Source organism: Suncus etruscus, chromosome 1, assembly GCF_024139225.1.
Source record: "Suncus etruscus isolate mSunEtr1 chromosome 1, mSunEtr1.pri.cur, whole genome shotgun sequence".
NCBI classification, from domain to species: domain Eukaryota; kingdom Metazoa; phylum Chordata; class Mammalia; order Eulipotyphla; family Soricidae; genus Suncus; species Suncus etruscus.
In genome coordinates this window covers 83,899,346-83,923,571 of record NC_064848.1, presented here as the reverse complement: position 1 = coordinate 83,923,571, position 24,226 = coordinate 83,899,346, and the positions used below count along the sequence as shown (strand labels likewise).

Below are 24,226 nucleotides of genomic sequence, written 5' to 3'. Positions count from 1 at the left end.
TGGAGTTGAAGGCAGAGGGGAAGGACCAGAAGGAATGAATAAATAGCCAGGCTGCGTTTTGCATCACCTCGACTGCTCCACCAGCTCTGCGGAAACGTTCCCCCTCCCCCGCAGCAGGCTGCTATTTTGCCTTCCCCGGGCACTGCCCTGGGCATGAGGCTGGATGAATCTGCCCAGCCTTGGGGGAGTCACTAAGGCCTCCATGTGATGCGGAAGAACGGGTTCTGATCAGAAGATCCGAACAGCCTGCAACTATTTTTGTCTTGCTTTACTGGACAGGCAAGTTGGAATCCAAGCGAGTCTTTGGTTTCCTTCTAGGAGCCAGAGGTGAGGAGCACCTGGAAAGACCTGGAGAAGGCGCAGGAACTGTGCCATCCTGCAGTGTCCAAAGTCCAGTGGCCTTTAATGAGCTTTTCTGACATCTGAAAGTTGTGCCTGGATTTTTGATAGAATTCACATCTTGGGAGGGAAGAAATGGAATGTTTTTCACGCCAAAGACCTGATCTGTTACTTGGGGGTGGGGGTCACACCCGGCGGCACTCAGGGGTTTCTCCTGGCTCTGCGCTCAGGAATCGCTCCTGGCAGGCTCAGGGGACCATATGGGACACCGGGATTCGAACCACCGACAGTCCTGGATCTGTTGTGTGCAAGGCAAATGCCCTACCGTTGTGCTATGTCTCCAGCTCCATGATCTGTTATTCCTTTGAGAAGGCCTCAGGGGCTAGCATAAAGTTCACTGTTGGTTTACATTTTGGAAATGTAACATTTACATTTTGGTTTACATTTTGGAAACATTTTGGAAATGTTGCCAAAAAACATTTCCAAGAAAGCTCAGTTTCCCCAAGTGCACTCTGTACATTGACAATTGTATCAATTAACACTTGAACCATATTAACAGTGTTAACCTTAACAGGAGGAAAATGATGAGGATCAAACAAAATGGTGCATGTGAGTTGCTAAGCATCAGGACGGAAACGTCGTGAATACTAAATGAATGGGATAGGTGTTAGATGATAATGCTGGAAAGGAGAAAAATGGGTTGGCTTTGCTCCCTGACCTCTATGCAAAGACTAGGAAGCCAAAATAACCCTTCTTAAAACCTTTGTTCTAGGAGCTTCAGGATGGTTCGAGCCAAGAGTTGGACCCTGAAAAAGCACTTTGAAGGCAGTCCTACCAGTAGTAATTTTGAATTGAAAACAGTTGAACTTCCACCCTTAAAAAATGGAGGTAAGTTTGAGTCAGAGGAGAATGTACTCAGGTCAGTTTGAACTCGTAATAAGTAAACCCCAAATGTAGTGACTTCAAACAATAATGTTACTTCACAGTTCTCTGGGTTCCCAATCTCAGCTCTAGTTCCCAATCTCTAACTCTCTGCACTCTAGTGGATTTTGTGGTTGATTTAGGATGGCTTCACTGAAAGGTTTGTGTATGCCTCAGTTCTTTCCCACGTATCTTCTATTGGGTAAATTTGAGCTCATTTTCCCATCTACCCCCAGAAGTTTCAAAATGCTGGTCTAGTAGGGGTTGGAAATTCCTAAAGTGGAGCACTTTCCATACCTCTCCTTGTACGATATTTGCTAATATGCTATCAATCAAAGCAAATCCTGTAGCCAACTCCAGATTCAAAGGAAATAGACTTCCTCTGGGGGTAAGGAGCACATTTAATGATGCTATATGCTATGTTTGGTGCATACCTGCACCAAAGATATACAATATATCCTTGTGCAGGTATAGCTCAGAGGCTATACCTAACCTTGCTGATGAGACCATGCAGTGCTGGCATCAGTCTAGCACTTATGAATGCAAAGACTGCTCTCCAGCCCTTTGAGCTATCTCTCTGACCCTAGGAAACAGACTTCTTAATGGGAGTAGTAAAATGGGTCCTGTACACAGAGATGGGAGACATTTATGAGCAGTTGTAAACTTTTCAAGATTTACTGTGTGAAGCTTTGACATGGAGGATTTTATTGAATTCCTTGGTAATTGAAACAGTATCCTTCATGATTTCCATTGAGTCATGGGAAAGGCTCCTGTCCCATTGAGCCTGATGCTGCCAGAAAGAACTGTACTCTTAAGCAGTGTATGCAGAAAACCTTCCATCTTTTACTAAAGACTTTCACTTCCACTCTGGGGAAAGAGAGGAACATGGCAAATTTCTGGAGAGAAATCTAAGAAGAGAAGGTTAGCACACCCAGCATGCATCAAGTTAATTTAGTAGAGCAGACTTTATGTGGCATATACAAGTAAATAAACTTGAGAAAATTGGAACCATCAAATAGCTTGGCCAAGTTATCCAGTCCTTTAAATTGATAGCCAGGACTTAATGGAAAATTCCAGAAAATATTCAGAAGAGGGTTACTCCAACACAATGTGATTAATTACATTCTACCTGGGCTATATGACAAGGACAACAAATGTGGCCCTGAGCAAGCTACTTCACGTAAACTTAAGCCAAATCAAAGTAATAATTATTGAGATCATACTATGAAGTGCTCTATAAAGCATAAAGTAAGTGTTGAGTAAATCACTGGTAATAGTGATGAACTGTCTGAACCAAATATGAGAACCCATCTTATCTCTTTAAAAGACAGCAAAGATGAATAAAAAGGAGAACCCTGAAGCAGGAAGGATAGCTATTTCCTTGGCCTTGAGTATTTAATTGACTGTGAAATGCTTTGTTTTGCAGAGGTTCTGCTGGAAGCCTTGTTCCTCACTGTGGATCCTTACATGAGGTATTATTTCTTCCCAAAAAACGTCTTGTGTAGTGCTCAGATCCTATTTTGAAGTAGTTAATCTTTTAAAATAGCCATCAATTTTAGAATACTGTCCTTTTTCCTTGTGTGTCTAGTTTACTGTCTCCAATGATGATATTATGCTGACTATTTGGGAGGAGGCATTAAGGGAATTGAAAGTAGACCCAAGTGCTCTTTCTCTGAGCTACATACCCAGATTTTATATTTTGCAAAGAACTGAGGAGCTTGGGGAAGGTATTACCTTTGCCTGTTTATTTTAGCACCATCTCCTATTTGTAACTTTTTATTTATCTGTTTTTTGAGCACACACCAGGTAGGCTTCTCCCATTCAACTGCTTGGGGTAACTTCAGAAATACTTGGGGAATAAGGCAGTACCAGGGACTAAACCTGCAACTCTTTTACACAAAACATGTATTCTGATTCTTGGAACTATTTCTCTAGCCCTATCTCATATTTTGTTATTGTTGATATTGTTATTATTGTTGTTTATTTGGAGGGCATATCTAGTAGTGTTCAGAGGTTACTCTGGGCTCTGTACTCAGGGATCATTTCTGGTGGTGTTTAGGGGGGATTATATGTGCCAGAAACTGAATCCATTTAACCACATACTATGCATGTACTTTACTTGATAGCCTATCTCTCTGGCCCCCATCTCCTATTTGTTGTTGTTGTTGTTGTTGTTGTTGTTATTGTTATATTGGGTTATACCTGGCAATGCTCAGGAGTTATTTCTGGCTCTACACTCGGGAATTACTTCTGTTGGTACTTGGGAGACCATATTGAATGCTCAAATTGAACCTGGGTCAGTCACATGCAAGGCAAGCACCCTACCCACTGTGCTATCTCTCTAGCCTCCTTTCCAATTGTTTTTTTTTAATAAAGTCTTTATTAAACACCGTAATTACAAACATGACTATAGTTGGATTTCAATCACAAAAAGAATACCTCCCTTCATCAGTGCAACATTCCCACCACCAATGCCCCCCCATCTCTCTCCTCCCACATCCCCTTCCTGTATTTGAGACAGGTATTCTACTTCTCTCAATCACTAAGATTGTCATGATAGTTGTTAGTGTAGTTATTTCCCTAATGACACCACTCCTTTCCATTTGTTAAGATGCACAATTTGCCTCTCATTGCTCACCAGAATTATTTCCAGAAAAATTAAAGAATAATGAAGGCAAACTTTCATTTTCACATCTTACTGTAGCAAGCAAAGTCGATGAAGATGGTAAATTAAAATTTTATAGTCTTGGCACATGTTTACCTGGGTACATGGTTTACAAGCACATGTGCATCACTCACATCTCCCTGCTTGAGATGTTCACTTTCCTACTTTCATGTTGGGTTGTGTAGTGGGGCTCTCTCCACCTTTGGAGAAGCCTATGCTCTCTCTCTCTCTCTCTCTCTCTCTCTCTCTCTCTCTCTCTCTCTCTCTCTCCCTCCCTCTCTCATTTTCTCCTTCCCCTTCCTCAGTACCTCGAAACAAAATCTGTTTTTACTTTATTTTAGTAATATTGCATGTCTTTTACTTATATTCTTTTAATTTAGCTAAGCTGATGGTGTGTATACATAGTAAAAACCCAAGAGGAGAAAAAAACCTTCTCTGATTACTAACTCTCAGTAGTGTTTACTTAAGTAAAGTAAAGAACATAGCCTCCTCTTTCTTGAGGCCTGCGTTTGGTGGTCACATCTAGCTATGCTCAGAACTTACTTACTCCTTTTTTTGGTGGCCACACCTTGCAGTGCTTAGGGGTTACTCTTAGTTCTGCATTTTGAAATAACTCCTGGCAGACTCAGGGGATCATATGGGATTCCGGGCATCAAACTCAGTTCCATCCTAGGTCAGCTGCATGCAAGGCAAAAGCCTTACCACTGTGCTATTGCTCCAGCCCCCCAGGACTTATTCCTGACTCTGCATTCAGGTTCACTTCTGGTGGGCTCAGGGAACCTCATTCAGAGCCAGGGATAAACCTGGGTCAGCTACTTCCAAGTTAAGTACCCTACCTGCATTCATTTTTTTCATAATTCACTGATATAACTCAATTACAACATAAAAATGTTTTTAAATGCTAACTAGCATCTTTGTGTGTGTGTGTGTGTGTGTGTGTGTGTGTTTGAGGAGTGTAAAAGTTTACAGTAGAAATTCACTCACAATTGAACATAATGGGAAGAGTTCCATCTTCATTTTATAGAAAGATGCCACCAGAATGGTAGATTATTGGAATACCAGAACAAAATTACTTCTGCCTTTCTCAATATTTTTCCTTTTGTATTCCCCTCATACCTGCTCATGCTTTTCCAATGAGTTTTCATTGGCTTGAAATTCAAGACAGTTTCTCCCAAATACTCTTAAAAATTAACAGTGGTTTGCTTATTTGTTTTATTTTTTTTTTTCAGAGTGGCATCGAAAAACTTGAAAGAAGGTGATACAATGATGGGGCAGCAAGTGGCCAGGTAGTTACTTCCATTTGTTGTATTGTTTGAAGAAAGTCTGACCTTTATTTCCCTCTTCCTGGACCTGTCTCTTGCCCCTAAATTTCCTTCAGCCTGTATACTTCACTAATATTAGTTCTTGGAAGTAACTTGGGAAAACTGACTGTCTTATTAATTGGAAGGGAAAGAAGACTTTGAAACTAATGGCCAGGATTTCAATTTCATTTTGGTACATTTATTTTTTTGTTTTTTGGTTTTGTTTTTGGGTCATACCCAGCAGCACTCAGGGGTTATTCCTGGCTCTATGATCAGAAATCGCTCCTGGCAGGCTCAAGGGACCATATGGGATGCCAGGACTTGAACCACCATCCTTCTGCATCTAAGGCAAACTCCTTGTCGCTGTGCTATCTCTCTGACCCCGGTACATTTAGTTTTAATGACCCCAAACTTGTATTTGTCCAATCCTTGATTATTACTTGTTTGTTTGGTTTTTGGGGAAGGACACACCTAGCTATGCAGGGACTTATACCTGGCCCTATTGGAGGACCAAAGCCAATACCAGGAATTGAACAGGGGTCAGTGGCATGTAAGGCAAATGCCTTAACCTCTTGCACAATTTCTCCAAATCAATTAATAATCATTGTAAGCATTCAAATAAAATTAAATTTATATCTTGGATATTGAAAGCTCCCCCATAATCTAAAGCTGAGAGATGAATCTTGTTTATGTATTTTTTTGTTGTTGTTGTTTTTTGTTTTGGGGCCACACCTGGCGGTGCTCAGGGGTTACTCCTGGCTGTCTGCTCAGAAATAGCTCCTGGCAGGCATGGGGGACCATATGGGACACCGGGATTCGAACCAAACACCGTTGGTCCTGAATCGGCTGCTTGCGAGGCAAACGCCACTATGTTATCTCTCCGGGCCCTGTTTATGTATTCTTAGTGCATATTTTATTCAGTATACATACTAATACCTACATATTTTAATGAGATTAAATTTTCTGAAGGAAATAAATAATTTTTAATTATTGCAGATGTTTCTTATTGACATAAATATACTGCCTGCTTTTTTAGGAATGCAAATTATTTCATTGTTACCTATTAATCAATTCCTGAAAGCAAGTTTTTTACTATAAGTATATAGGAAAGAAAGATGCCTCTATATGCATGTACCCTTGTGTTTTTTGCTCACTTAGGTAAAACTAATGTATACTAAATCCTCAGAAGTATAAATTCTCAGTCAAAGGAGATGAAAAAGTCTTATGCTATGTTTTCTTATATTAAATTTGGCATAGATTTTTAGAGAGAAATTTGTTAATATGTTAAAGAACAAAAATATTTTAATGATCTCTGACCTAGTAATTGTATTAATATTGCCCAAGGAAAAATAAATTAATGTTTATGAATATTAATATAATATAATTTTATTACAACTAACTTATTTCAATTTCAAATTATTGATATGTCAAATATTTAAATTTATTGTAGTTTTTTTTACCAACATGAAACATAAGGTGTTGTTAGGTTGTAGAACATATATAATAAACTCAAATGTGTAAATAACATTTAATGTTTTTACATATTTTAAGATATCAAAATTAGGGCCCGGAGAGATAGCACAGCGGTGTTTGCCTTGCAAGCAGCTGATCCAGGACCAAAGGTGGTTGGTTCGAATCCCGGTGTCCCATATGGTTCCTCGTACCTGCCAGGAGCTATTTCTGAGCAGACAGCCAGGAGTAACCCCTGAGCACCGCCAGGTGTGGCCCAAAAACAAAAACAAAAAAAAAAAGATATCAAAATTACCTCCATTATATTAGCTGTTGTCTTTGTATTATGTGATTTGAGCTGATATTTTACTTTTAGTGCTTTTAAATATTCTAAAGTAAGTGTGTGTTATGTAAAACTGTGATTTGGGAGGGAGGTAGCACAGAATGATAAGGAGAAGAAAATGGAAAAGGAATCAGCAAATAAGATGAAAAGGGAGCAGCTTTGAGAAAAAAGTGGATCTCCCCAGAGACATCAATATCCTGGAAACCAATGGGCATAGAATTGGGGTGAACCATAGTTTTAGATATAATGAAGAGGTAAAGCTTTGCCACTAAACTTTGCAAGACGGTTTGCTGGGGAGGAAGTGAGTGGAATGTAGGGTGCAGCAGCTTATCAAGTTTGTGGAGAGCAGAGATCTTTAGATAAGTAAAAAGAAGGAAGAGGTGGAAGATTTTGAGAGGGTGGAGTTGAGCATAATTCTATACTGAAGAAATCACAGAGAGGAAGATGTTAGTCAAGAGGGGGAAAAGGCGGGGCCGGCGAGGTGGCGCTAGAGGTCAGGTGTCTGCCTTGCAAGCTCTAGCCAAGGAAAGATCGCAACCTTGGTTCGATCCCCAGGTGTCCCATATGGTCCCCCCAAGCCAGGGGCAATTTCTGAGTGCTTAGCCAGGAGTAACCCCTGAGCATCAAATGGGTGTGGCCCGAAAAAAAAAAAAAGAGGGAAAAAGTCTTTAAAAAAAGTGGAGAAAGTGGAGATTGGTCCTGAGAAAGAGAAAAGACTGAGGTCTAGTCAGAGGATACTCTCCTGTCCAGTAGAGCTCAATAGGGGAGGACAGGCACCCAGGCCAGACCAGGTGGAGACTCCTCTTCAATGGGTCCTACTTTGCTCAAGAAGGCACTGCAGGCTAAGAACTCTGCTGGAGAGAAGTTGGCAGGATATTCAACGATGTAATAGCAATCTCAGTGTCCTATTATGCATGTCAACAACACAACATCCCAACTCCCTTGGAAGGGAAAAAGTTTGCCATATACTAATGTGCTTTATCTTTCAGAGTTGTGGAAAGTAAGAGCTCCACCTTTCCAACTGGAACTATTGTTGTGGCTTCTACAGGCTGGACAAGCCACTCCATTTCTGATGGGAAAGATCTGGAAAAAGTACCTGCAGGGTGGCCAGACAAGTTGCCACTGTCTTTGACTCTGGGAACAGTTGGTATGACAGGGTAAGTATAGATTTTGTGTGTTCCAGAGCCGGGTACTCTGGTTTTCCAAAGTGGGTTACACAGAACTTGATCAACCAGAAGAGACTTGAGATATTATAGGTTCAGGGGCTAATAAGAAAAGATGGTAGAGGCTGGAGAGATAGCAAAACACAGGACCAACAGTGGTTCAAATCCCCGCATTCCATATGGTCCCCTGTGCCTGCCAGGAGCGATTTCTGAGCACAAAGCCAGGAGTAACCCCTGAGTACTGCTGGGTGTGACCCAGTAAAAAAAAAAAAAGATGGTAGACAAAGGGAATAAAGTTGGAATAGAGTTGTTAGCCTTGGAACTGAAGGGAAGACAGATCAGAAACCTGTAAATAGGGTAAAGATGACAATGAAAAGTAATGGGAGGCTGGGGTGGTGAGCATGATTTTTCTCAGGTGATTAGCAGTGGTAACATAGAAGAGACAGCAGCTCCCTGTCCTTGGGAGAATTGGCACAGACATATAATCCTCAATTGTGTCTTGGCTATATCCTTTATGAGAGATTTTAGCCTCTTGTGTCTATGCTCTCCCTGTCCCAACTGCACTTAGATCTGCTAAAGGGATTCCATAAAAGGAATCCTGTAATCTTTGTTAATTCTGCCCATCACCACCTCTTTCCTCATGATTGTAGATGTTGCAATGACCAGGGTTGCACACACACTTGGCTGTGCTGCTCACATGTTTAGTTTACACATCAGGTTGTGATGCTTGTGAGAGGTTGCACTCCTAGTTGTAGTGCTCACACACCTGGTTGTAACCTTTTGAGAGGTGGAATGGGGTCTTATGAGGTTGCTCTTCCTGGCCACATACTTTCAGCTGCAATATTTGCTGGGGGTTCCACCCCTTTGTTGTGTGTGTTGTGACTGTGTTGCCAAGAATCACCAATGTCAGAGCTGCCAGGATCATTATTGGCACACATGGGGAGTGAACTTGTGATGTTATGCTTGCAAGGCTGGTATTCTAAACCATAGAATTATTCTTCAGAGCCTCCATAAAAGGAATTTTATGCCTGGAAAGGCAAGTCTAATGCAATACTTTCTTTTCCCTTTTTTCCTTTTCCTTCTCTATGTTATGTGATCTTTTCTTCCCTTCCATCTTTCCATTTATTTCTTTGCTTCCAACTTTATTTTCATCTCCAATTTCATTTGACCCTTTGCAAACCTTCTCAAGGAGGCTGGAGAGATAGCACAACGGGTAAAATGCTTGCCTTGCACGTGGCCAACCTGGGTTCATCCCTGGCACCACATACGGTCCCCAAGCACTACAGGAGTGATCCCTCAGAGCACAGCCAAGAGTAATCCTTGAGCACTGATGAGTGTGCCCACCTCCCATAATGGGACCCTTCTCCAAACTCTTCCAAAGGTGCTCTAAAGTCTTTTTTCTGATTTTCTATTATGAACATCTCTCTAGGTAAAGATAAATAAACTTGTAGACCAGACACTTACCATCAAGCCATCCCAAGGAATCCTCATTTTTGGGAGTTTCTTTCCTGCTCATACTTTTCCAGTGATTTTTTTCATTGGCTTGAAACTCAAAATAGTTTTTCCCAAATTCTTAGCCAACCTCACCAATCATTCAACACAAGAATCATCAGTAGGGGGGCCGGAGTGGTGGTGCAGTGGTAGGCCATTTGTCTTGCAAGCAGCTAACCTAGGACAGACCTCAGTTCGATCCCCTGGTGACCCATATGGTCCCCCAAGCCAGGAGTGATTTCTAAGCGCATAGCCAGGAGTAACCCCTGAGCGTCACTGGGTGTGGCCCAAAAATAAACAACAAAAGCAAAAAAATCACCAGTAGGACCCTCATAACTCCAAAGCACCATTTGGGAGCAGTCCCAACCCTAACACCTTCTCCCCACCAAAAACAAAAACAGTAGAAGAACTTAAATTTTCTCATCTTAATCTTTTCTTCCATCATTCTGCTCATACTGTTAACTTTCTTCTATTGGATCCTCACCCACATTCTCCTTTAAGTTGGTTAAGCTTGTATTCCATTGGAGTGTCATGAGTTCTCTTCCAAGTCCCACCAACTTTGTCTGAGCTGTATATTTGTTCTTTTCCAGTTGTTCTTCCCTTACTTACATCAATATCTCTAGGGTAAGATGAGAACATTCCAGAACTTCTTTCATAAACTTTGGAGCCAGAGAAAACCCACTGGGTTGATATCTGACCTTCTCATGCTGGATACCACATACTGTCACATCTACTCTGCAGCTATATATGCACAGACCACATGGCTTCCATCACATGGCATCTTCTCCATGAAGCACCTGCAGCTACTGGGAAAGGGGCCATGTTTTCTAGTTGTGGGTCTCTAAAATTTAAGGAAACTGATAATTTACCCCTGAGACTTGGTCTGGAGATTAGCAAAATGTAGCTTTCGTTAGTATCAACCCTCAACCCCTCCCTCCATTATTCCACCTTTATTTTTATTCCTGTGTGGGGTTAGGGTAAAGGGATTATTTAGATTAACTAGTTATTAGTAATATTTATTTTATTTTCCTTTATATATGTATTTTTGTTTGGGGGCCATATTGATTTTTATGAGCTACTGTAGCTTAGTGTTCTGGGGTCACTCTCAATAGTACTTGGGGAAACATGCAGTACTGGGTTCAAACTTGGTGCTCTTGCATGCAAAGTGTGCACTTCAGCTTAAACTATTTCTCTAGCCATGATTCCTTTAGTTCCTGGTGGGTTTTTTTTCCCTGGCACTGGGCTCCTGGAAAGGCCTTTTGTAGTATTTGGGAATTAGTTATAAGGTAAATAAACAGGCTTATCTACATGTCCTTAATTTTCTGCCTTCAGCCTAACTGCTTACTTTGGTCTACTGGATATATGTGGTGCAAAAAGTGGACAAACCGTGTTAGTTAATGCAGCAGCAGGAGCAGTGGGCTCAGTCGTGGGGCAAATAGCAAAAGTCAAGGTAAGTGTTGATTCTCCATGCAAACCTTTTGTTTGTAAGCTATACCTTATAGTAGTGTCCCAGGTGTCTGGTATTATTAAATCTCTCTTCTTCTTTATGGTCGTCGATAATAGGAAGAGGTATTCAAGATATGCCAGCCAAGAGTTATTATCCACAGGATCCCATGTCAAAACTACCACATTTAATTCAGATCAGTAGGGCTGTGGCTAGAGAATGAAGTACTGGGTGGTCCTCTAGGGTATAAGCATTGATTCTGACCTGAGAAAGTGTCTCTGTTTGAAATATTTTATTTGCTGCTGGGGTAGCAAGCCACTAAGATGAGATCAGGATGTATCACACAATTGAAATATTTCGAGGTGACCTGGGAAGTCATGATGTAGAAGGAGTTACATAGAAAAAATAAATAGGGGCCGGGAAGGTGGCGCTAGAGGTAAGGTGTCTGCCTTGCAAGTGCTAGTGTAGGACGGACCGCCGTTCAATCCCCCCCTCCCCCGTGTCCCATATGGTCCCCCAAACCAGGGGCGATTTCTGAGCGCATAGCCAGGAGTAACCCCTGAGCGTCAAACAGGTGTGGCCCAAAAACCAAAAATAAAATAAACAAACAAATAAATAAATAAATATAGGAATATAATCAATAGCCTGGAATCTGGGCTGATTTCCAGTGCTAGTGGGAGTTTTGAAATACCATATTTTCTGGCGTATAAGACAACTGGGCATATAAGACGACCTCCTAATTTTGCAGTTAAAACATAGGTTTAGGCCTATATTCGCTGTATCAGACAGAACGTTCCTGTGCTGCAACTGTATGTACCACAGTGAGCCAATCACAACAAGCAAAGGTTCAAAGGTTATACTGTCATAGACTTCCTCTCTGACTCTGGCCAATCTGAGCTGGCTTTTTACAGTGTAGATTCAGGTCTAGAACATTGTCTAATTTGCATGCATAAAAAGCCTGCTTGGATTGGCTGAGTTAGAGAGGCGGTCCAAGCAGCCTTGCAGTGATTGGTGCAGGATCGAGTTGGAAAATTCGTTTTGTAGCAATATTCAGACAATTTTCGTTTAGCGGCATATTGAAACATTTTTCTGGATATACTCGGTGTATAAGACGACCCCTGATTTTCGGTTATTTTTGTTTGTTTCAAAAGTCGTCTTATATGCCGGAAAATAGGGTACAAATAATCATTAGAGCTACCATAAAGGAACAGGGAAAATTTAAGTAACTAAATAAATAGAAGTGAATATTGATTTTTTAAATTTGTTTTTGGGACCATACCTGGGAATTCTCAGGGTATACTCCTTGAGGGTGCTTGAGGGTCATTCCCAGCAGAGCTTAGGATACCATGAGTTTATACCTGGGATCAAAACTGGAGCTCCAAACAAAAAAAAACAAAAAAAAAAACAAAAACAAAAAAAAAGGGGCCGGGAAGGTGGCGCTAGAGTTAAGGTGTCTGCCTTGCAAGCGCTAGCGTAGGACGGACCACGGTTTGATCCCCCGGTGTCCCATATGGTCCCCCCAAGCCAGGAGCGATTTCTGAGCGCATAGCCAGGAGTAACCCCTGAGCGTCAAACAGGTGTGGCCCAAAAACCAAAAACAAAACAAAAAAAACAAAAAAAACAAAAAACAAAACTGGAGCTCCAGGGGCCGGAGTGGTGGTGAAAGTGGTAGGGCATTTGCCTTGCCCGCGCTAACCTAGGACAGACTGCGGTTCGATCCCCCAGCGTCCCATATGGTCCCCCAAGCCAGAGCAATTTCTGAGCAGATAGACAGGAGTAATCCCTGAGTGTTACCAGGTGTGGCCCCAAAACCAAATATATATAATATATATTTAGTATATATATTATTTATATACTTCAGGAAATATTGATTTGGGCCTTAGGAGAAAGGGGCTCTAACTAATTGATGAGGAAATCATCTGTGTGAAAGAGACAGTTCCTAAAAAATAAATGAGATAATCCTATGAGATAATGGAAGAAAGTTAGAAGGAAAAAAGGACAGAGGACGACATTTTTGCAAGATACATTTTTTTTTTTTTTTTTTTTTTTTTGGTTTTTGGGCCACACCCGGCATTGCTCAGGGGTAACTCCTGGCTGTCTGCTCAGAAATAGCTCCTGGCAGGCACGGGGGACCATATGGGACACCGGGATTTGAACCAACCACCTTTGGTCCTGGATCGGCTGCTTGCAAGGCAAACACCGCTGTGCTATCTCTCCGGGCCCAAGATACATTTTTTTTAAGAAAAACATTTAAACAAAATATAAGATGTTAATCAATGATAGAATGCTTTCCTCACTTTCTAAGACTAGGATTCAATCCTGACACCAAACACCTGCATGAAAAGTATGTGGCAGTCATTGATTATATAAATGCATAGTTGAACATATAGGTCTTTCCCTATTAAAAGTGAAGTTATTTTCCTGGTCTGCATGATGCATATAGTAGCTAAGATCTTTTAACAAGTTACTGTCGTTAACTCTGAAACATGGGATCTTAAGCTGGCACTGTTGACATTCAGACTGGATGCTTTGTTGTGGGATTCATCCTGTAGGTTATAGGATGTTTAACAGACCCCTGGTTCTGTTCATTGGCTACTAGCAGCACCTCTTCATCATAGTTACATTGTCACCAGTGCCTCTCAGGTGAGAACCACTGTTCTCTAAAGGCTGTATTGTAGGGAAGAAATAGTATTTGTGTTAGATATTTTGGGGGTTATGGAACATGTGTTTACTCATAGTTAAACTGTACTTTGTTTGACTCATGCACTTTCTAAAATTCTTGTGGTAGGTCTCTCAGACTTGAAATCTTAAGATATAATAAAGGAGGAAGCAAATGATTTCTTACGAAGCTCTAAATGATTTCTAAAAACTCAAGAGAAAAATCCATTTCTCACTAATCCTAAAGTTTATCATTTCAGGCAAGACTCTATGTATCAAATACTGGAAAGTAAAAACAATTAAAAATTTATCACTTTAAAAAAAAGTTACTGTCTATGTACCAATATATTTTTCTAGTTTTAGGCTAAAAGTAAACTTGAGTTCCTTTAGGTCCATGAATAAAACATCTACTAATCCAGTGCTTCGATCCAAATCAAAGAATAAAGTGGTAGTTACCAGATTACCTAAAATAGGAAAATCTAAGAATTGAACCATAATAAATCTGCCAAGAGATCAGGAAGAGAAGTCACACAGCAGTCAATTGAATATCTTGTTAAGACTGGTTGGTTCGGAGCCAGAGAGATAGCATGGAGGTGAGGCGTTTGCCTTGCATGCAAAAGGACAGTGGTTCAAATCCCGGCATCCCATATGGTCCCCCGAGTCTGCCAGGGGAGCGATTTCTGAGCATAGAGCCAGTAGTAACCCTTGAGCACTGCCGGGTGTGACCCAAAAACCAAAACAACAACAACAACAAACAAACAAACAAACAAACAAAAAAACTGGTTGATTTACAGGCTGTAAACCAAATAATCATACTAGGGACCTGATGCATTAGGAGAAAAATAAAATTAGGGGTGGGTGGCAGGCAACTTATAACTGGTTTTCATTTTTTTTTCCCAATTAGGGCTGCAAAGTTGTTGGAGCAGCAGGAACTGATGAAAAAGTCGCCTATCTTAAAAAGCTTGGATTTGATGTTGCCTTTAACTATAAGACAGTAGGATCTTTGGGAGAAGCTTTGAAGAAGGCCTCTCCTGATGGTTATGACTGTTATTTTGATAATGTAAGTATAATTTACACATAATTTGTCATTTATTACCAAAATACAATAAAATGGTTTCATTTAAAAATACACAATAAGCCTATATAATTGGATTATACTTTTATAATTTAAAGGATAGAAACCCCATGATTTTTAGAATAGTCACAGAATTATATCAATACATCCACAATAAATTTTAGTACAGTATTTCTTTTTTTTTTTTTTTGTTTTTGGGCCACACCTGTGACGCTCAGGGGTTACTCCTGGCTATGCGCTCAGAAGTTGCTCCTGGCTTCTTGGGGGACCATATGGGACGCCGGGGGATCGAACCGCGGTCCGTCCTAGGCTAGCGCAGGCAAGGCAGGCACCTTATCTCCAGCGCCACCGCCCGGCCCCAGTACAGTATTTCTTAAATAGAGGCCATTAAATAGATGACCCCTTGAGGGCCCCAGGTTATCCCAAGGAGGCCACAAGTGAAAATAGCATAGATGGAGAGAAGGAAGCTCAGCAAAAGACTATGAGAACAATTATAAGGTGGAAAGGAGTACACAAGAAGAAAAACAAGGAAGAAAAAAAACAGAAAAAAGTAGAGAAATGCTATTTTAAAAAATTTTTATCCCTGCCTACCCCCAATATATATATTATAGTCACTAGCACTCATTCCCCATTTCCTTCCATATGATCTTTAGTGACTGATATTTTTTTTTGGGGGGTTTTGGGTCACACCCGGCGTTGCTCAGGGGTGACTCCTGGCTGTCTGCTCAGAAATAGCTCCTGGCAGGCACGGGGGACCATATGGGACACCGGGATTCGAATCAACCACCTTTGGTCCTGGTTCGGCTGTTTGCAAGGCAAACACCGCTGTGCTATCTCTCCGGGCCCAGTGACTGATATTTTTACACTTAGCTTGTTTTCAAGATTCATTCATATTGTAGCATATATTAGTACTTTTTATGGCCAGCTAATATTCTCTCATAGAGTAATATCACATTTTATTTATCTGTCCATCAGTTGACGGATATTTGAGTCATTTATGCTTTTTTGGCTATTTTGTCTAATGTGGCTATGAACATTTACGTTTCATATGTATAAGATTTTGCGTGGATATGTTTTCATTTCTCTTGGGTAGATACCTGTAAGTAGATTGGTAAAACATATGGAACTCTATGCTTACCCTCTTGAGAAATTTTCAAATTATTTTTCAAAGCTGGGGAGATAACAAATATAGAATCCATTAATTATGATGTCCAACTATGTGTGATTTGCAGATATTCCTTTTCTATAATGGTTTTTTTTGTTTATTTGGGGGGGTTGGTTTTGGGGCCACACCTGGTGATGCTCAGGGGTTATTCCTGGCTATGAGCTCAGAAATCGCTCCTGGTTCATGTCACCAAGTGGGATGCCTGGGCTCGAGCCCAGGTCCATCCTAGGCTAGCCGCATGCAAGTCTAAGGCCCCGACCCCTTCTGTAATGGCTTTTATTTTCTCAGTTGTGTCCTTTAAATACAAAAGTTTACAGTTCAATAGAGCCTAATTTATTATCTAATTTTTGTCATCTGGGACTTTTGGCTTTATCTGAACCTCCAAAGTCCCAAAGATTTATGCCTTTCTTCTAAGAGTTTTTATAATTTTAGCATTTTTTTTGCCACACCTGGAGGTGCTCAGGTTTAACTACTGGCTCTGCACACAGAAATCACTCCTGGCAGGCTTCAGGGACAAGATGGGATACCAGGAATTGAACTCGGGTTAGTCCCAGGTCAGCTGTGTGCAAGGAAAATGCTCTACCCACAATGCTATCACTCTAGTCCCCTAATTTTAGCTCTTATATTCATATATATTATGTTTTAAGTTAATTTTTGTGCATGGTATAAGGGAGGAATCCAATTTGATTATTTGGGGGGAGTGGAGGGTACTTCTGGTGATGCTTGACCAACCAGGGTGGCAGTTCAGTGCTAGAGCCTGAGGATATGATGTTGCTTGGACCCTGTGGTCCCTGCCAGGGACCATCTGGATCATTCCAACAGTACTCAGGGACCTCTGGACCTCTTATTCAGAGTTGGGAGGCTCATGTGGTTCTGAGGATTGAAGCTAGGTCAAATGTAATTTATGTGCTCTCTAATCCCTGTACTATATTTCCAGCATCTTCAATTTATTGTCTATGAATATCCAGTTGTTTTTTTGCCCCTTTTTCCCCAAAAAGATTACATTTTCCTTATGAAATTATTTTGGTAATTTTTTGAAAATCAATTTTCTGATTAATTTAATTTTGTAATAAGTTTGAATTCAGAAAATGTGAGTTCTCCTATTCTTGTTTACTTGCCTTTCTAGGTACTTTTCCACATATCTCTAGATAGGTCAAAAAGAATGTTAAACTGAGAACCCTAAAATTTAATAAACAGAAATGCCCACTCTGATATCTTTTTTTTTTTTGGGGGGCCACACCCGGTAATGCTCAGGGGTTACTCCTGGCTATGTGCTCAGAAGTTGCTCCTGGCTTGGGGGACCATATGGGACACCGGGGGATCGAACCGCGGTCCGTCCAAGGCTAGCGCAGGCAAGGCAGGCACCTTACCTTTAGCGCCACCGCCCAGCCCGCCACTCTGATATCTTTTCCAACTTAATTTCCTGCAATAGTATGCAGTATCAGTGCTGAAATAAGTTTTAACGAAATGATGTCTTTGGCTTGTGATTTTCCTGAATGTGCTGTGATTATTTTAAGTTTAGTCTTTTATCTTTTGTTTGTTTTTTGTCTTGTCTGTCTAGGTTGGTGGAGAGTTTTCAAATGTTGTTATTCCTCAGATGAAGAAATTTGGAAGAATTGCTATATGTGGGGCCATCTCTACATATAATCGTACTGGTGCTCCTCCTCCAGGTAAAGCATTCAAACATGATCATAGTTGTAAGAAGATTTGAGTAAGGAGAGAAGGAAAAAAAAAAGGAAAAAAAAAAAGACTGGGAATGTGGCTTAAAGTGATAGAGCAGAGAACTTATATGTGGGAAATCATCAGTTCAATGCCCAGCACTATTGAGCACCAACAGGAGTAGTAGTTGTGGTCCCCCACTACTGCTGAGTGTGGGCCTGTTCCCTCAAGTATATAGCTGGGTTGAACCTCACCAAAACATTTTAGAAATATATCTTCTGATATTTTTGATAAGTCAACATTTATTAAAACAAAAATATGTTAAGTAAGCTAATATTAGACCTTGATATTGAGAAGTTACAAGATCCAAGAAGCATATTAAAAACATTTATAGTTAATGAAAGTTTGAGATTTTGGAAGAAGGTTTTGTGCCATACACAGTGTGGGTTCTCAGGGTTTATTCCAGGGCTTGTGCTCAGGGATCCTTTCTGGTGGTGCTCAGGGAGCCATATATGGTATTGGGGACCAGAATGAGGTCAGCTGCTTGCAAGGTCAGTACCTAAACCACTGTATACTCTCTCCAATCCTAAAACTTAGATTTTTATCTACTTTCTTTTTTTGCAAAGGTGTAAAAAAAAACACCCGAGTTTTATTTAGACACATTTTGATCTGGCTCACAAAATATTAGGGATCTTCTGGATATTTTGGGAGGTGTGGAGATGGGTAGACAGTAACAGGATGTGGGTAAAGGTAAGAGTTCTAAGTCATTTCCTACATTCATTCATGGGTGTGGCTTCCCAGAGGCATTGAACACTCTAGCCTCACCAGACCAATACTCCCACCATAGCCTACTATACCCTCTATCCTTTACCTCTCAGTGTCTCCCCTGAGAGGTTCAAAGTAGTATCATCTAGAGAACTACATACATGAACTTTCAGTCCTCTAAGAAATGCTGAGCAAGCCTTGACTTTATAAAGAAGGTGATAAATAGCTTTGAGGACAAGAGACTCTTGAAATCTCTTGGCAGGCTAAACAAAAAGACAATCCTCTGAACTCTTCATCCAGAGTCCTTTTTCTCTTAAAGATGGACTATAGGTTCATCTGTGATCCCCTCCCCCGAAGAAGCCAAACAAAAAGTTATATTCTAGATTATTACTAGGCTCAAGACAGCCATAAGTAAATTTGTGTCTATTTAAAAATTGACTTGGCACCAGAGAAATAGCAGAGTAATAGGATGTTTGCCTTGCACGCTGCTGACCCAGGACAGACTCAGGTTCAATCCCCAGCATCCCATATGGTCCCTTGAGTTTGCAGGAGCAATTTCTGAGCACAGAGCCTGGGGTGACCCCAGAGCACAGCTGGATATGCCCCCCCCCAAAAAAAAGTAATAATAAAAAATTGGCTTGATATGGATTAGTGGTCAGGCACATACATACTTGGGTCCTGGGTTGGATCCTCATCAATGCAAATAAATAAATGGATGTGACTCATCACAATGAAATCTTTTAATCCTGCTAGTTACAAGACCACAACTGCAGTGAGACAGGTGGGCAAGAATGGAAGCAGCCAAGGAGAGTCGATGTGTAGAATTTTTCTTGGACTGTAAAAGCCTAAGTTACTGTCTTCTCTCAGAAACTCCAGGTTGGCTTGGTGATTTTATTACTAGGGAATTTTCTCCCTATATTTTTCCAACTAATTATGAGAACTGTCTGCTTGTCAAGAGAACAATGCTCCAAGGTGCATTTTCTTGACTGCAATTCAATTAGGTAGTAAAATATTTTAAGGAGTAATTTGATCTCAGTTTTTTAACAGTTAGTCATTGGAAGTTCAGCTATTCTGATAACCATGACTGATGCCGGCTGGTTTTGTCTATTCCATTTTAATTAGATGGAATTCCTGCCTTGCTTCTGTTCTCCAACAAATTCCAATTTCATTGTATTTCATTGTTAGGACAGCCAGAAGCCTGTCATTAATTTCCTCAATCACATTTGCTGTTTGCTATCAGTAAAGAAACTCACATCTTATTAGGGTAGACAAACCCAGAAACTTCCTAACTTTCTCTTTTTTTTCTTCCTTCCTTTAATTTTTGTGCCACACCAAACTGTGCTCAGTGATTACTCCAGGCTCTGTACTCAGAGATCACTCCTGGTGGAGGATGAGAGGATAAATGCAGTGCCAGGGATCGAACCTGGGTCTATTGTATTCAAGGCAAGCACTTAACCCACTGATTATTCCTCTGGCCCAGAAATAGCTTTTCTTTTCTTTTCTTTCTTTTTTTTTTTTTTTTTTTTTTTTTTTTGGTTTTTGGGCCACACCCAGCGGTGCTCAGGGCTTACTCCTGGCTGTCTGCTCAGAAATAGCTCCTGGCAGTACGGGGGACCATATGGGACACCAGGATTCGAACCAACCACCTTTGGTCCTGGATCGGCTGCTTGCAAGGCAAACGCTGCTGTGCTCTCTCTCCGGGCCCCAGAAATAGCTTTTCATCCTCTTACTAGATAATAATATAAAGACGTTAACCCTTAACCCTAAAGCCAATAACAGTATTACTGCCACTTTTCTGGAAAAGCAGTCTTTCTGCAAAATGGAGTCTGCCTTTAGTTCTCTTGTTCATCTGTAGCAATCTCTTTTGGTTCAGAATAAAGTCTTCTTGTTTGGACTAATAAAATTTACTCTATCTTAGTGGTGAGTGAGAACTTAAGCCTCATATGATGCCTGTTATCAAAAACAGTGAAAAATTCAGCCACTCACATCAGTTCTTCTGACCCAATTTCTTCCCCACAGATGTCTTTACCTCACTTTCTGGAACTTAAAGACCAGGTTCAGGTTTCATTCTGTTTCTGGTCACCTAGGTTCTGTGATAATAAACCAGTCAACCAATTGTCCTGCTTTCTCTCACAGAAGAGTACAGGCTACAGATAACCATGTTCTTTTTCTATGCCTCAAGTCCTCAAAATGTGGGCATAGGGCCAGTAGGGTTACTATCATCTAGGAACTTGTCGCAAACTTGCAGCTTGTTCCATATCCGCAATCAGAAATTAGAAAAGGGGCCAGAAATTTCTTTGCAAAGTCTTTCCCAATATTCTCATAAGTCCCAAGTGATCCCAGACTAATTGGAATCCTGAAATGAGGAAGCCCAGAGCAGAGGAAAGTTGTTTCTTCCCTCATATTGTCTTTTTGCCAGGGTAGATGCTGGTGGCTTTGCATCTCCTCTTACAAGAGAATAGGAGCTCGTTTATGCCATAGAATTATGCAACACTGGTAATATCAGTGCATAAATCTTGAGGAGTGCAGGAGTATTTCAAATCTTGGGATAAGAGCAATAGCAGCAGGTAGGATGCTTGCCTGGCAATGCCAGACCTGGGTTCAATCCCGACATCCCATATGTTTCCCCAAGCAAAGCCAAGAGTGGTATCTGAGTGCAGAGTCAGGGAGTAATAATCCCTGGGCATTTCTTGGTGTGGCCCTCAAACAAACAAAATTAAAATCTTATCTAAGGGTTTTCTGCTCTATGGAACTATTTGGGAGTTTGGGGCAGGCTTTGCTTCAGGCACATGAAGGATGAACATTTCCTGGCTGCATGGCTGTGCACACAGGAGCTCTTTTTTTTTTTTTTTTTTTTTGTCCCACCCCTGTGACACAGGAGCTCTTAATATGGGTGTTTTCTATTGCTTCTGTAACAAATTACATACATTTGGTAGCTTAAAACCACACAAAAATGTATCATTACAGTTCTGGAGATCAGAAGGAGGTCTAAAATGACAGCATTCTTTTTCAAGGTTCAAAAGAATCACTTTCCCCACTTTTTCTAGCTTCAGAAGCTGCTTGCAGTCCTTTGCATATGGTGTCTTCCTCTGTTGTCAAAGTCAGCAACATAAATCGCTCACTTCCTCCTTCTCCATTTCCCTCTCCCTCCATTTTCTCCTCCTCGCTTTCTTTTTCTCTCTCCTTTTCTTTCCCATGGCGGCTTCCATTATCATTTTTTTCTGATTTTTTTTTTCAGTTTCCCTCTTTTCTATAGGGATCCTTTTAGAGCCCACCTGTGTAATACAGAATAACTGCACATCCAGATCCTTAGTCATATTTACAAAGTTTCTTTGCTATATAATGCAACTTTGTCATTGGTTCAGAGAATTAGGATGCAGACCCCAGTGGGCCTTCTATGTTATGCATGCTTATTTGTGAGCAATCCTGAGGATCAAATTTCTGGGTACAAGCTGGAAGGAGGCAGCCCTGGAAGAACAGTGATGGGATTTATACTGCTTGTGCTTGCACCAAAGTCACCCCTGGGAACCCATAGCCCAAATGTGCCCTCCTTTTCACAGGTCCACCCCCAGAGGTTATTATCTACCAGCAACTTCGCATGGAAGGGTTCATCGTCTCTCGCTGGCAAGGAGAGGTTCGCCAGAAAGCTCTGCAAGACTTGTTGACGTGGGTTTCCGAGGTAAGGGGCTCCAGAACTTCGCCCTTTGATGAGATCTTGTTCCCTTTGCTACTGTCATTTCCACTGCAAATGCAGGTCTTAAAGTTCCAGTTTTACAATGGGGGCCAGGATAGACAAAGTGGAAGTGCTATCTGCTTACTTCGCTGTCATGTGTTTCTTCTTTTGCCATTTTGGAAACCTGCCTGAGTTTCTGCACAGTTTCTAAGTCACCAAAATTGCTTCTATCAGAATCGTTTAACTCCCTCTCCTTATGAACTCCCAACAGTCAGTCCTTGGCATCTCTTGGCCTTGGGACTAAGACACACAAAGCCAAGTGTTTCTCTACTGAATCACATCCCTGACACTATTGTATCTAGTTCTAACTAGTTAGGAAATTCTAATGGCCTGATCTTTAAAATATATACAGAGGGCCAGATGGAGGGCCATTTTACCTGTGCAGTAGCTAAATATTAGTTTGCCTTGCACTAGATTGATGTAGGTTTAATTCCCATCACTATATATGCTCCCCTGGGTAATGCCCATAGTGATCCCTGAGTACAGAGCCAGGAATAAGCCCTGAGCACTACCAGGTATAGCCCCAAAACAAAAAAAAAATTTAAATAATAATATAAAATACATACAGACCCTGACAACCTCCACTGCTGCCACCCATGACCATGCCTAGATGTTGTCTAGTCTTTCACCTGTGTCCTCCACAGGCCATCAACCAAATAGCCATAAATAGGAAAATGGACTGATCTATGGCTTAGCTTTAAGTAACAAGTAACAAGGCTTAGTTTCTAAGTTGTCTTCCCTCCCCCCATTCTTCTCCTTTTTTCTTGAAGAACAATGATTTACAATACTGCAAATGTCAGTTTGTCATATATAGTTCCAATACCACATCAGAGTGCCTACTTTCTTCCACCAATGTCCTTAAGCTCTAATGACTCTTAAGACCCTAAGCAAGCTCGGTTTTTTTTTTTTTTTTGGGGGGGGGGTCATGCCTTACCTCCATGCTATCTCTTTGGCCCCGCAAGCTCAGGTTTGTTTTTCGTTTTTTTTTTTTTTTTTTTTTTTGGTTTTCGGGCCACACCCGACGGTGCTCAGGGGTTACTCCTGGCTGTCTGCTCAGAAATAGCTCCTGGCAGGCACGGGGGACCATATGGGACACCGGGATTCGAACCAACCACCTTTGGTTCTGGATCAGCTGCTTGCAAGGCAAACACTGCTGTGCTATCTCTCCGGGCCCGCAAGCTCAGTTTTTTAATACCAACTCTCCAGTCTTGTTGTCTTTAGTCATCTGTTAGAAAATTCTTTTTTTTTATGTGTAGTGTTTAATCTTATCCATAGACTCTATATGGACTGCAGCCTCAGAATTATTTTGAAGTAACCAAGGTCAGGGCTGAAAACCTTACATTTCCATGTTTCCCAAAATATGCAAATTTGTTGCCAGGAGAAAGAAAGTAGCTTATTTAGAGCATGAAAATGATATTTTTTAATAAATAAATTAATATTTTTTGATATAGGGTAAAATCCAGTACCAGGAATACGTCACTGAAGGATTTGAAAACATGCCAGCTGCGTTCATGGGGATGCTAAAAGGAGATAATACAGGGAAAACTATTGTGAAAGTATAAACAAAAATGATACATAGGATCTAGAGATCACTTGAATTAAAATCTTTTTTATTAGCCTCTTAGAACAATGTTTACTGCTTTATTATGTAATAAATAGTACTTGTAATCAATCTGATTGTCTAATAAAATGTGTCTTATTTCTTCATTTTTGGGGTAATGGGGTCACACTTAGAATTGTTCAAGGACTGCTCACAACTCAGTGTTCAGAGGGTGGCTCCTAAAAGAGCTCAAGAGACCTGTAGTGTTAGGGATTGAATGAAGGTTGGTTACATGCAAGTCTGTCAAACAATCTCTTAATCCTCAAATAATCTCTCAGGCCCCAATAAAATATACTTAAATGGGCTGTAATTAGCAATAGATAATTAAAAAATTCATAGTGAACAATCATAAATTATCTCAACACCCACTTAGAGCTCCCTCTGAGTTATGGTAGGAAATAAAGGCTTCAGAATGCAAAAAATGAAGGGCTGAAAAGACAGCACAGCAGTAGGGC

General features: G+C 40.9%; 1 protein-coding gene across 1 annotated transcript; it reads left to right on the top strand.

The window, feature by feature from the left end:
* Positions 1–1,121: 1,121 nt before the first annotated feature.
* Positions 1,122–23,850, top strand: PTGR1 (prostaglandin reductase 1). The gene is made up of 9 exons (XM_049784860.1): positions 1,122–1,227; positions 2,687–2,732; positions 5,155–5,211; positions 8,008–8,175; positions 11,005–11,122; positions 14,679–14,834; positions 17,576–17,684; positions 21,999–22,117; positions 23,623–23,850. Exons 1-9 carry the CDS (start codon positions 1,122–1,124, stop codon positions 23,731–23,733), a joined length of 990 nt encoding a protein of 329 aa, XP_049640817.1. The 3' UTR covers positions 23,734–23,850.
* Positions 23,851–24,226: the final 376 nt, after the last annotated feature.